We start from the raw sequence: 11398 nt of genomic DNA, 5'->3' as shown, positions 1-11398 counted from the left end.
TTCTGTGAAGACATTACCTAGAGTCTAGACCTTCAGGCGCCAAGCCAAAATCAAGGTTGCCTCGGCACTCTTCATATTTATGAGAAGAATGATTATTCAAAGCCAAATTTATATGCATGTATATAGTATAGCCTATGCATAGCTTACCTGTACGTTTATTTAATTTGAATATAAAGTTTCTTACATTTCTTTTAGGAGGGAGGAAATCAAGGCTTAAGTGGCTGCTCTAGCAACTTGCAACAGTACGACCACATTTTCTATCGTCAGCATGCCTCTGCAAGAACTCTCTTAAAGTATTGCCACCTTAGTAAAGTTAAGGTCACTGTATTTTCGTTTATTATCTGTTGTTGCACTGGTTCATGTTTTGGGCAAGTTTTGTGAAAATTCTATTAGCTGTATCATTAACGTTTGCTTGGCCAATATTGCTTCAAGAGTGCTGGCTGTTGGGGTATATTGTTAGGCCCGTATTCTCGTAGGTTAAGAAGCTCCCTAACACTTTTGCTTAGTACACCTAATTATGTCCTATTCTGTGGTGTGTAAGTCCTTCAAACATCACCATACACTACACAGATAACGTACAGTACAAAAGGATATTAACCAGACATATCCAAAAACAAGTCGCTAAAGAGGTGCTGGGGAGCTTCCTTACCCAGCCAATACGGGCATTTCGGGACCTAACCTGGGGCCCCTACGCACCTGACAAAGGACAATAAAGGACTGGGTGATAAACTGGGAAATAATAAACCAACAATTATTTTATATCTTATATTTCACACGTAACTTACTATAAACTGTAAGCACAAGATAGTGAAAAAAAAAGTCTAAACTCTCCCAACAAATCTAGTCAACATAATCCATAATCGAACGACAGGACCTTACATGAACACTTTGGCTGCAGATTTATAGTAGTTTGGCTGGATTAAAATGAAGATCTAAATTCTGTCCGCAGCATTATGGAAACCCTATGTCCGGAAACGCCAGTATTAGAATTTGTACAGTATTAGTATTAGCATCTAAGAGCCTTACGGTCGAGTATAAATCTTTAATTTCCATACTGCCCTCTTATGGTTTCTATCCTTCTATCTATGGCTTCATCACTAGCTTCCTTTCTGGTCGTTCTATAGCTGCTGCTGTAAATGGCCATTGTTTTTCTCCAGGAACTATCAGTAATGGTGTTCCTCACGGCTCTATTCAATCTCCAACTCTCTTCCTTCTATTCATCACTGACCCTCAAAGCTGTACATCTAACCCTACCCACTGATACGCTAATAATACTAATAATAATAATAATAATAATGAGTGTCCTTTGTTTCTGAGCCCCTTATATTATCAGCCTGCATCCCACAACCACTCAGCACACTTAGGTACGATAAAATAATAATAATAATAATAATAATAATAACAAAAGAAACTCAGGCATATTTTCTCCAAGGGCTTCAGACAGTCTCGTTGAAAAAAGAACAAAATGAAATTGGAAGAAAATGATGGGGCCTTTCTTACTTTCTCTCTCTCTTTATCTATCTATCTGTCTATCTATCTGTCTATCTATCAATCTCTGTCTATTTATCTATCTGTCTGTCTATCTATCTGTCTACCTATTTGTCTATCTATTTCACACAATGGAGAGAAGGAGTGTTGTTGATAGGAGTAAACCGGCCGCCACTTCTGACAGGCCAGCGCTGTTGCAATCTTCTAGGTCTCCTGTGTGTGTGTGTGTGTGTGTGTGTGTGTGTGTGTGTGTGTGTGTGTGAGAGAGAGAGAGAGAGAGAGAGATAGACAGACAGACAGACAGACAGACAGACACACAGACACAGAGAGAGAGAGAGAGAGGGGGGGGGAGTAAATATAACATGAATACAATGACAGGGTGGAAGGTAAGAAGGAGAGAGAGAGAGAGAGAGGGGGGGGGAGTAAATATAACATGAATACAATGACAGGGTGGAAGGTAAGAAGGGGAAAGGAGAGAGAGAGAGAGAGAGAGAGAGAGAGAGAGGACAATGAGTAAATAACTTCTTGCAACAGTCTCAGATCTTATTTTACAGAAGGCTTCTTTGCACGTCTCCCTCGGCGATTTATTTTACATATCGCACTTAAAAATTTTGCTTTTATGTTAGGCTATTTATATAATTTTAATATCGTCAGAGTTTGCATCTAGAAAAAAATCGCTAAGGAAGAGGTGTTACGCTATATTCCTAACCCCCCCCCTCCCCTTTCTGGACGGTGGTTACATGACAACGCACACAGGAACGGTTATGTTGTGTGCAAAACAGTTTTTATATGCGTGGTCACGTCACTATACTCACATAACCTAAAAATGTGTGTGACTGCATTCACTTACACACACACAGACCCCATTAACTTTCTCACTCCCTCACTCCCTCACTCACTCCTTTCCCACCCAACTCACCCACTCACTCACCCACCCACTCACACACTCACCCACCCACCTCACTCACCCACCCAACCACCTACTCAAATCATCCATCTACCCACCCCACTCACCCACCCAACTCACCCACCCACCCAGCTCACCCACGCACCCAACTCATCCACCCACTTACCCAACTCACTCACTCATCCAACTCACCCACCCACTTTCCCAACTCACTCACGCACCCAACTCACCCACCCACCTACCCATCTCACCCACTCCACCTACCCAGTTCACTCACTCAACCTACCCAGCCAAGTCGCCCACTCACCTACCTCACTCACGCACCCAACTCACTCACTCACCCAACTCACCTCACTCACTCACCTGGGACCCTCAGAGTAAGATGTCCACGTACTTCATTTATTCTGTTTCTTGCCACACACGAGTACTCGCCGCTGTGCTCTTCATTCGGCGCCTTTATCACGAGTTGTGCCCCGAAATGTCTCAGCTGTGTCACGTTGTTTGGGATAATGGCAGAGTTATCCTGTTTGGGTGGGTGAAAAAGAGGGAGGTAGAGCAGTGTATCTGTGTAGGGGTAGACTAGGGCTGTGTATTTGGGTGGGGGTAGACTAGGGCTGTGTATTTGTGTAGGGGTAGACTAGGGCTGTGTAATTGGGTAGGGGTAGACTAGGGAGGTGTATTGGTGTGGGTGGGGGTAGAATAGGGCAGTGTATTTGTGTGGGTGGGGGTAGAGTAGGGCAGTGTATTTGTGTGGTTGGGGGTAGAGTAGGGCAGTGTATTTGTGTGGGTGGGGGTAGAGTAGGGCAGTGTATTTGTGTGGGTGGGGGTAGAGTAGGGCAGTGTATTTGTGTGGGTGGGGGTAGAGTAGGGCAGTGTATTTTTTATGGGAGTGGGGGTCATCAACTCTCAGAAATGGGAGGGGGAGGTGGTGAATGGAGAGAAATCATTTACAGGTGATACAGGTCGTACATACTCCATGAGATAGATAGATAGATAGAGAGAGAGAGAGAGAGAGAGAGAAGAATATCAGTTTGAAGCCCTATGCAGTGGATAACCCATATTAAAACCCCCTAAAATCAGTGGTATGCCTAGGTCTCGATAGATGGGGAGCTAAGGTGGAGCCATGTCCTATTCTGGGGGGGCATTGCTACACATTCTCCACACATTAAATACTCTGAAATTTCATATACGGGAAGGAACAGTGAGGAGACTTGGGGGGGGGTCGTTCTTTGTGGTCCCCCGTAGGTATGCCACTGTGTAAGGTTCAGGATGCAGTACTTCCAATACCGCGGACGTTCCTTTTTATCAGCCATGGATGATAACGGTGCGTGTCACCTTAAAACCCCAGTGAATCGCGACCTCTCTGACAGCACTGCACTTTATGGAAGGTTACGCTGTCACCTGAGTGCGGACTGCCTTATGGTACGCACAAATTTCATGTAGGAATAGACGGTGTGTGCAGCTGCCATGTTTCCAGCAACATACGCATTAAACACCACCATCGAAGGAAGGTAGGTTGGCTTAAAATCATCCTATAAAAAAATCTGGGACAATACTATGAATTATGCGGATTTATTCTATTGCAGGGAAAAGTGACCTAGACAGCCATGCCAAGTGCTAGATACAGATCAGAGTATTGTAGTATAAAAAAATAAAAAAATAAAGGGCCTGTACAACGTGGACATGCCAGAAAATACTACAGTATAAGAAAGCGACCAAGACAAGAATTCTCAAGTGTCTTAGATTTCTGTAATATAAAAATGCTCTCTAAACAGGAACCCTTTATTGTCTTAGAATTCTATGGTTAAAAAGAAAAAAAAGAAAAACTTCGACAAGAATCCTCCACACTTACCTTCATCCACGTGAATGAGGGTCGGGGCGTGCCAGACACACTACAGATAAACGTGAATGGGTAGTCCCCCGAAACACACAAGGAGCAGCCCGTGATGTTGTGATACGGGCACATGTTCGTCCCCTCAAGGAATCTCACGCCTTCCTCGTCTGGGTCGGATCAGGACAGTAAGCGGTTGAGAAATGCATATGATGATAAGCTTTCGGTTTCTCAGTGTCGGGCCGAAGTGTGTGTGCGGTTATCACACACACACACACACACACACACACACACACACACACACACACACACACACACACACACACTAGAACTTCATCGTGACTAGCCTCATATTCTAGTTTCAGTTTCGTATTCAATCTCAATATTCAAGATGGAGTGATGGCAACTTTACGCCTAGTTAAAGTCAACAGAGTATACTGCAGGAACTTAACACTGTAAAGGGAACACGCCAGAAATTACAGGTGATTCCGTAACACCTCTTCTTAGCAATTTATTCAGCACATTACACCTCATTATCTTCTTGTATATTACTGATGCACATTTTGACGACATCTAAATGGCATGCATAATGTACACGAATATATGAAGGTACAATATACAGAATAAATTGCTTACGGAGATGTGCTACGAAGCTTCCTCTTGCCACCTATTGGATACGGCTTTATGTCCTACCTTCAACTTTAATTCGTATGCTCTTGATCCATGGCCCCGATGCCGCATTAGCCGTGCACGTGAAGGTTCCATTGTAGTCTTCTGTCACCGGCCCATCCACGGCTCTCTGCCACAATGCGTCTGTGTCTTCTTTCTTTATCGCAGGTGCTGGGGACGAAAATTACGTTCCATCATTTCATGAAGCATTGCAACTGAAGCATACAAGCACATTTTTGTCACTAATTCCATGGCCAAAGCAGAGGAACAATGTTTGTCAGATGCCGCAGCTGTAACTGGCCGCTACCTGGCCAATAATCTGGAGATAGACCCTTGTGAGGCCAAAACTGTGAGTTGATGCTGTGTGAGTGAACGTATGATATCGTCCTTAACCGTGACCAGTCTCGCTTGACTCAAGTTGCCACCAATATTATCTCACCTGCTATCCAATTTGGAGCACGGCGTATCAGCAGTGATAAGGATCAACCCGAGCCGAATTGCAAGGAGAGTAAGAAGGTGGTGGCGAACCCAAGGGATGAGGACCGCCCCCACAGAATGCAGTAGCCAGTCCTATTAGGTAGCGTCCACATGTGTCCTCGATAAACTAAGTCGATCCCATATGACCTTGACCTTTGACCCTTTGACCTTGCTGACCTAATCAGTTCATCATCCCTTCATACTGTATCACTGACAAGTTTGGTTAAAATCCGTAGAGGGGTTCAGGAGATATCGCGCCCATAGGGATAAACTAAGCCGACCCCATATGACCTTGACCTTTGACCACTTGACCCAGCTGACCTAATTAGTCCATCTTCTCACTCTGCATCACTGACAAAAGTTTGGTGGAAATTCGTTGATGGGTTCAGGAGATAATCGCACACAAAATTGCAGACACACGGACCCACACACGCACGGATGGACGGACCAATCACTGATGCTTACTTTGCCATAGGTGGGCGGAGGCATAATAATAATAATAATAATAATAATAATAATAATGACGATGGTAAAGATGATGATATACCGTACCTTGTGTTTCCTTCCCTGCTGAACTGGAGAAGGTGAATTGAACGGAGACATAATTTGTTTTAGGCGCAGCGCAGTTCAGCATGAAGTAATCGTTGATCACCCCTATGGCCACACCATGTCTCCCTACCACACGACGCGTCTTCGAGTCCAGAGTGTAGTTGAGAATTTGGCTGTGTGTATCTGTAGAAGGGAGGTATGCGTGTATAATATAAGGGTAGACAGACAGACAGGAAGGGAAAATTATTAGACAGCCACCCAGACACAGACAGACAGGAAAGAGTAAGGTAGACAGACACAGACAGACAGACACAGAAAAGAGTAACAAATAGGCTGGTAGACAAACACACACAGACACAGAAAAGAGTGACAGAGAGACATAGGCTTACCACAAAACCACAAATAGAAAAGAGACAGACAGACACAGACCGACAGAAAAGAATGAGAAATAGCATGTAGACAGACACACACACGGACAGACAGACAAACTATCCTCCAACATGAATTTCGCTCCGTAACTCACCGTGACACAGCAAGACGGTGAGGAGTAGCACAGTGTACGGTGACGCCATGGCTGCTCTATATCTCAGCAGCTCTCACCTAACCTCAGCCAGTCTGCAACATTATTATTATTATTATTATTATTATTATTATAGTTACTACATGACAGTATTGTGATACCAACTCTAACGTATGGAAGTGAAGCTTGGACGTTGTTGGAAGGACACAAGTCAAGGGTGAGAGCAGTGGAAATGAGTTATTTAAGAGGAGCCTGTGGAGTCACATGGAGAGACAGGCTGACGAATGAGGATATAAAGGAGCGTTGTGGTGTGGATGTGGATGTGATAGGAAGCGTTACGAGGAACACACTGAGGTAGTTTGTCCATGTGGAGAGGATGGAGGGTGAGAGACTGACGAAGAGAGTGTATGTGAGTGAGGTGGAGGGGGGAAGAGGAAGGGGGAGGCCGAGGATGAGATGGAGGGATGGGGTGGAGAGGTATATGAGAGAGGGGTGTGAGTTGGGAGCAGGGCAGTGAAATGGCGGGGGACAGGGCGACGTGGAGGCGATTTGTTTGTGGCCACCCCAAACGGGATTGAGGCGTCTGGCAATAGATAGATAGATAGATTATTATTATTATTATCATTATTATTATTATACACGTGCTTGAGGAACGAGAGTGGGTATTTCATTTTGCCCGTCATGTCTACCTGTATGTGTGTGCATGTGGGCGTGTACTAAGCACCACAGGCCAGATCTAGAACATTTATTAATGGTTGATGAGTAATTCTGCTATGTCCGTCGGCGTCCTCACGCTCTTGCTGGCAGCTGGCGTTAGAGATGTATCACTCTGTGTCACTTGCTGGTATTTTCCCTCTCCCAGGAATTACCCTTACAATATTACATAGAGCTGTATAAGCACTGTGTATGGATCCAGTGTTTCGGGGTTAAATAACAACTAGTATAGCAAAATAAAGGATTTCACTATTCAGCTGATTATGATACAGTTACGTACAAGGGTGGTTACGCAGTGCAAGTCTGAGTGTTACAAAAGTGCAGTACGTGTATTTATCCTCGCTCCCTGGCTAGAGCTACGGCTGATCGATCCTACTGGCACTGCAGGGCGTGGGAAAACAGCTGAGTCGGCATGGAAGGTTCCTTTGCCACTGTGATGACCATGCTACGTGAGGCAAGCTATGTGGTGCTGTGTGGTTCTATGTCTAATGATAGGTATTAGGCAGCACATAATATACTTCAGTAGATATAATGATATTCTACAGTTAACATCTAAGTTAAAATATTGGTATATTTATATGAAAAAATAAATATGGATAGTCTGGTATTGGTACATATTGTGTGTGTGTGTGTGTGTGTGTGAAACTCAGTGATGCCACCTTCGAAAACCAACTCACTTTCCATAATACTGTGTAAGAGTTTCGCAATTCTTCGACCCAAAAAAGGCTCAATATACCCGATCACGACTGTACAATTATGACGAAGATGTGAATAATATACGTGAGGACAGGAGAGGGAGTCTTGTGGGAGAGGGACACTTCCTTTCTCATGTAAGTTTATTTCAGAATGTCGGGGAATTTCTCAAAACAGATACGTAAGTCCTAGAGGCATGAGGGAGCATGGGTCTCCGATAAAATGAAACACCATATGAGAGTTTGCTGCCTATCTGTCCTGTTTATCTATTTATCTACCTATGTATCTATCTGTCTATCTATCTATATCTATATCTATCTATCCATCTATCTGTCTGAACTAGAAAATTTTGAAATGATTAAAAAGTACAGAATCAAGCATAATCTCAACAATATTTTCAGTTATTACTGCCTCACGTTCTAATATTTGTTTACAGCCGTAAGATTAAGCTCATTAGAATGCTTTTCTCAACTACAAACAGCGATCCAAACGTGATCTCAAATCCAGCTTGGCCTAAAATTCTCATTTCTCCGTCTTGAATGCTGAGCTGTAGTAAGAGAAGAACACTAGAACATGATGTTAGTAACAAAGAAGTGCTATGCATTCTTTGCTGAGCCGTAGTATTGTCTTTTTCCGCCACTGAGCTACGTGACACAAACTATAAAAGGGTGAAAATTTGGGCCAAGTTAAGGTGAAGAGAGACTAGTGAAAGCAGTCAGCATGCCAGCAGTTTTTCTTTATTGTATTATTTAGTTAGTTAGTTAGTTTGCCTAGTGTGGCGCCATCTTTAATCATCTGCCCCAAAATGGAAGAAGTCTGTTACTGTGTTTACGAATTACAAGCTCCATGGTCAGTATCATTTTGTACCTTATTTATGCAGAGTATGGCGATGTTTGAAGGATTTGAATAGCACAGGATCGCACTCTACGGTGTAATAAGCAAAATAAATAGCTTAGGAAAAGGTGCTAGGGAGCTTCCTTACCCTGCGGGAATACATGAGAATGTCGACATTGTTAATATTTTGCTAGTAGCATCACAGGTCGCGTTTAATCTGAAAAATATCTTGTGATAACTGTTTGCACATAATATCAAGTGCTTGCTGAACAACGTCACGCATCGATTTTGTTATTTAGTTTTTATTTTTCTTGGAAGGCACAATCTTGCGGGATTCTGCCTTTTGGTTTCTTCTTTCTTGCATAAAAAATGAGGAAAACTGTAAGTAATCTCTCAAACACTGTGAAAAGATGGACGGTCTTCGATATTGAACCATTCGTTTCCTTAATAGGGTGTGCGCTGTCAGCATCTTTGGCTGCTGCTACTGCTCTCACGCTGTATTCTGCTTCCCTGCTATTACCAGTAAAACGCTTTCGTCGGCGAGGTAAGAGCGAGGTCATCCAAATCCGAAAGCACTGAAATGTCGCCTTACACCCCGAGGATGCCTAGAGTATGTATATAGATGGCTATTTACCTACAAAGTTTCATGCCTTTACGGCAAAATGTCTGGCATGTGGCCCTGATTTGAAGATTTTCGACATGCTGCATTTGGCTCTTGTCACGTGCCACGTGCACCGCCTGGGTGTGATGAAATCTGTCAAAAACAAATATTAAAGAAATGGGCTATCATATGGTGCAAACCACGCAGTGATCGGCCCTGCGGTTTGCGAGATATAAGCTTCTCAAAAGCCTTACGGTCGGGCCGGGTCGGGCGGAGCCGGGTCAGGCCATTCCTATGTGAAAAAATGCCACGACGAGACTCGCGAGGGCTTCGCCCTAGCTCGTAATTACTCACTCCTGTATGCAATATACCTTATATATCCATTTATATTTTGCAGTGCATAATAGATCTAATGATTATTATAGGGCGTGATTTTATGGCCAGTGATTGTATAAAAAATAGTGTTTACTGAGGGAGGTGTGTGGCAAAATCCACCACCCCCTTCTGTTATTTTTATAACCACTGACTGTATATCATTTTACTTGCTGAAGGAGGTGTGGCAAGATCCATCACCTTCTTTTGTTGTATAAGTACTCTGTAACTTTCTAATATATATATATATATATATATATATATATATATATATATATATATATATATATATATATATATATATATATATATATATCCATCCATCCATCCATCATCCAATCCTACGTTGCCCCATGAGGAGCGTAGAAGCCCGGAGCTAGGCAGTTGGTCCTGACATTTAAGATGAGAGTGAATATATATATATATATATATATATATATATATATATATATATATATATATATAGTATCAAATCAAATAAAATTTTTCTTCATATGCGACTAAACTGAAGCATATCATTGATCAACAAGTACTTGATAATATGCCAAGGCTATTTTTATTCTATATCTACATATTTTAAACGTGATTTGTGCTGATAGTACGAAAAATATCAGCGTCGATATTTTTAACGTCCTTGTAGCCCCAGACTGGCAAGGGGTCAAATGTCTGGGTTGCATGCATACGACCTGGTTTGATTAATCCGAAATATTTATTGTCTTGTAAAAGGTATACAGAATACTTATACAATGAAAGAACAGCATTGGGGAGCCGAATGCTAATCGTCCGCCAGAATATGCTGTTGGCCAAGTCCAAGATTTTGGCCATATCTTGATACCCTGAGAGTTTCATGTTGATAGCTCAAGCTGTTCATGAGATATAATGGTGCTAAAGGCGGGTGATAAAAACTATTTGACATTTGGCAGCCATTTTGGTGACCTTGATGTTGACCCCGAGCGACCAATATCGGACTCGGCCAAGATTTTGGCCATATCTTGATACCCTTAAGATTTCATGTTGATAGCTCAAGTCGTTCATGAGATATAATGGGAACACACACACACACACACACACACACACACACACACACACACACACACACACACACACACACACACACACACACACAGAGGCAGGCAAAAACATCGCTTCGCCTTGTAAGGCGAGCCACAACAAAAGGTGGTGGGTCTTGCCACACACTTTCTTTAGCCAATACAGTTTATCATTTTATTTGCTGAAGGAGGTGTGTGGCAAGATCCACTACCTTCTTTCGTTGTATAAGAACTCTGTAACTTTCTCGACAATAAACATTAACAATTAGTCAATCTTTCCTTGCTCACTCACCCCCCCTTGACAAGTTCTGTAGGCCTACGTGTTGGTGAGATGGGTCTACACTCTCCTGACTGCAGCTTCTACACTGCCAACAGAAGCACTCCAACTTCTCCCCTCCTCCTCCCCACTTCCCCTTTTTTCCTCCCTTTCTCTCTCTCTCTCTCTCTCTCTCTCTCTCTCTCTCTCCCCACCTTCCCTCCTCCCTCTCTTCCTTCCTCCTCCCCTTCCTCTTTCGTCCGGCATCTCCCCATCTTCCCTCCATCTCTCCTTCCTCCCCATTTTCCCTCCATCTCTCCTTCCTCCCCATCTTCTCTTCATCTTTCCTTCCCTCACGGTCAATGGACAGTTATTTCCAAAGTTCAGTTATAAGACATTAGGAACAGAACAAACCATTCAGAAAATCAAATAAGAGTC

General features: G+C 43.1%; 1 protein-coding gene across 2 annotated transcripts; it reads right to left on the bottom strand.

The window, feature by feature from the left end:
- Window positions 1-1560: 1560 nt before the first annotated feature.
- LOC145410719 (limbic system-associated membrane protein-like) lies at window positions 1561-11056 on the bottom strand. Of its 2 annotated transcripts, none has more exons than XM_080280828.1 (7): window positions 10997-11056; window positions 6445-6536; window positions 5925-6104; window positions 4920-5066; window positions 4248-4396; window positions 2759-2918; window positions 1561-1701 (listed from the first exon to the last, which is right to left on the bottom strand). In XM_080280828.1, exons 2-7 carry the CDS (start codon window positions 6491-6493, stop codon window positions 1613-1615), a joined length of 774 nt encoding a protein of 257 aa, XP_080136954.1. In that variant the 5' UTR covers window positions 6494-6536; window positions 10997-11056; the 3' UTR covers window positions 1561-1612. The 2 variants fall into 2 exon arrangements, with proteins under 2 accessions (XP_080136954.1, XP_080136955.1); XM_080280829.1 differs by having other exon boundaries at window positions 1607-1701; window positions 2746-2918.
- Between the last annotated feature and the right edge of the window lie 342 nt (window positions 11057-11398).

This window comes from Coenobita brevimanus, chromosome 86 (genome assembly GCF_032717465.1).
Source record: "Coenobita brevimanus isolate Jiangsu-jjx chromosome 86, ASM3271746v2, whole genome shotgun sequence".
NCBI lineage: Eukaryota > Metazoa > Arthropoda > Malacostraca > Decapoda > Coenobitidae > Coenobita > Coenobita brevimanus.
Note: the sequence above shows the minus strand (reverse complement) of the source record. Positions and strands in the feature narration are given on the sequence as shown.

Excerpts from the sequence above, each read along its gene's own strand:
- LOC145410719 (XM_080280828.1), bottom strand. The coding sequence starts at position 6,493 with ATGGCGTCACCGTACACTGTGCTACTCCTCACCGTCTTGCTGTGTCAC. Across the intron at positions 2,919-4,247 it reads CCTCATTCACGTGGATGAAG|GATAACTCTGCCATTATCCC; the intron begins GTAAGTGTGGAG and ends CCACCCAAACAG. Across the intron at positions 1,702-2,758 it reads TCTTACTCTGAGGGTCCCAG|GAGACCTAGAAGATTGCAAC; the intron begins GTGAGTGAGTGA and ends ACACACACACAG.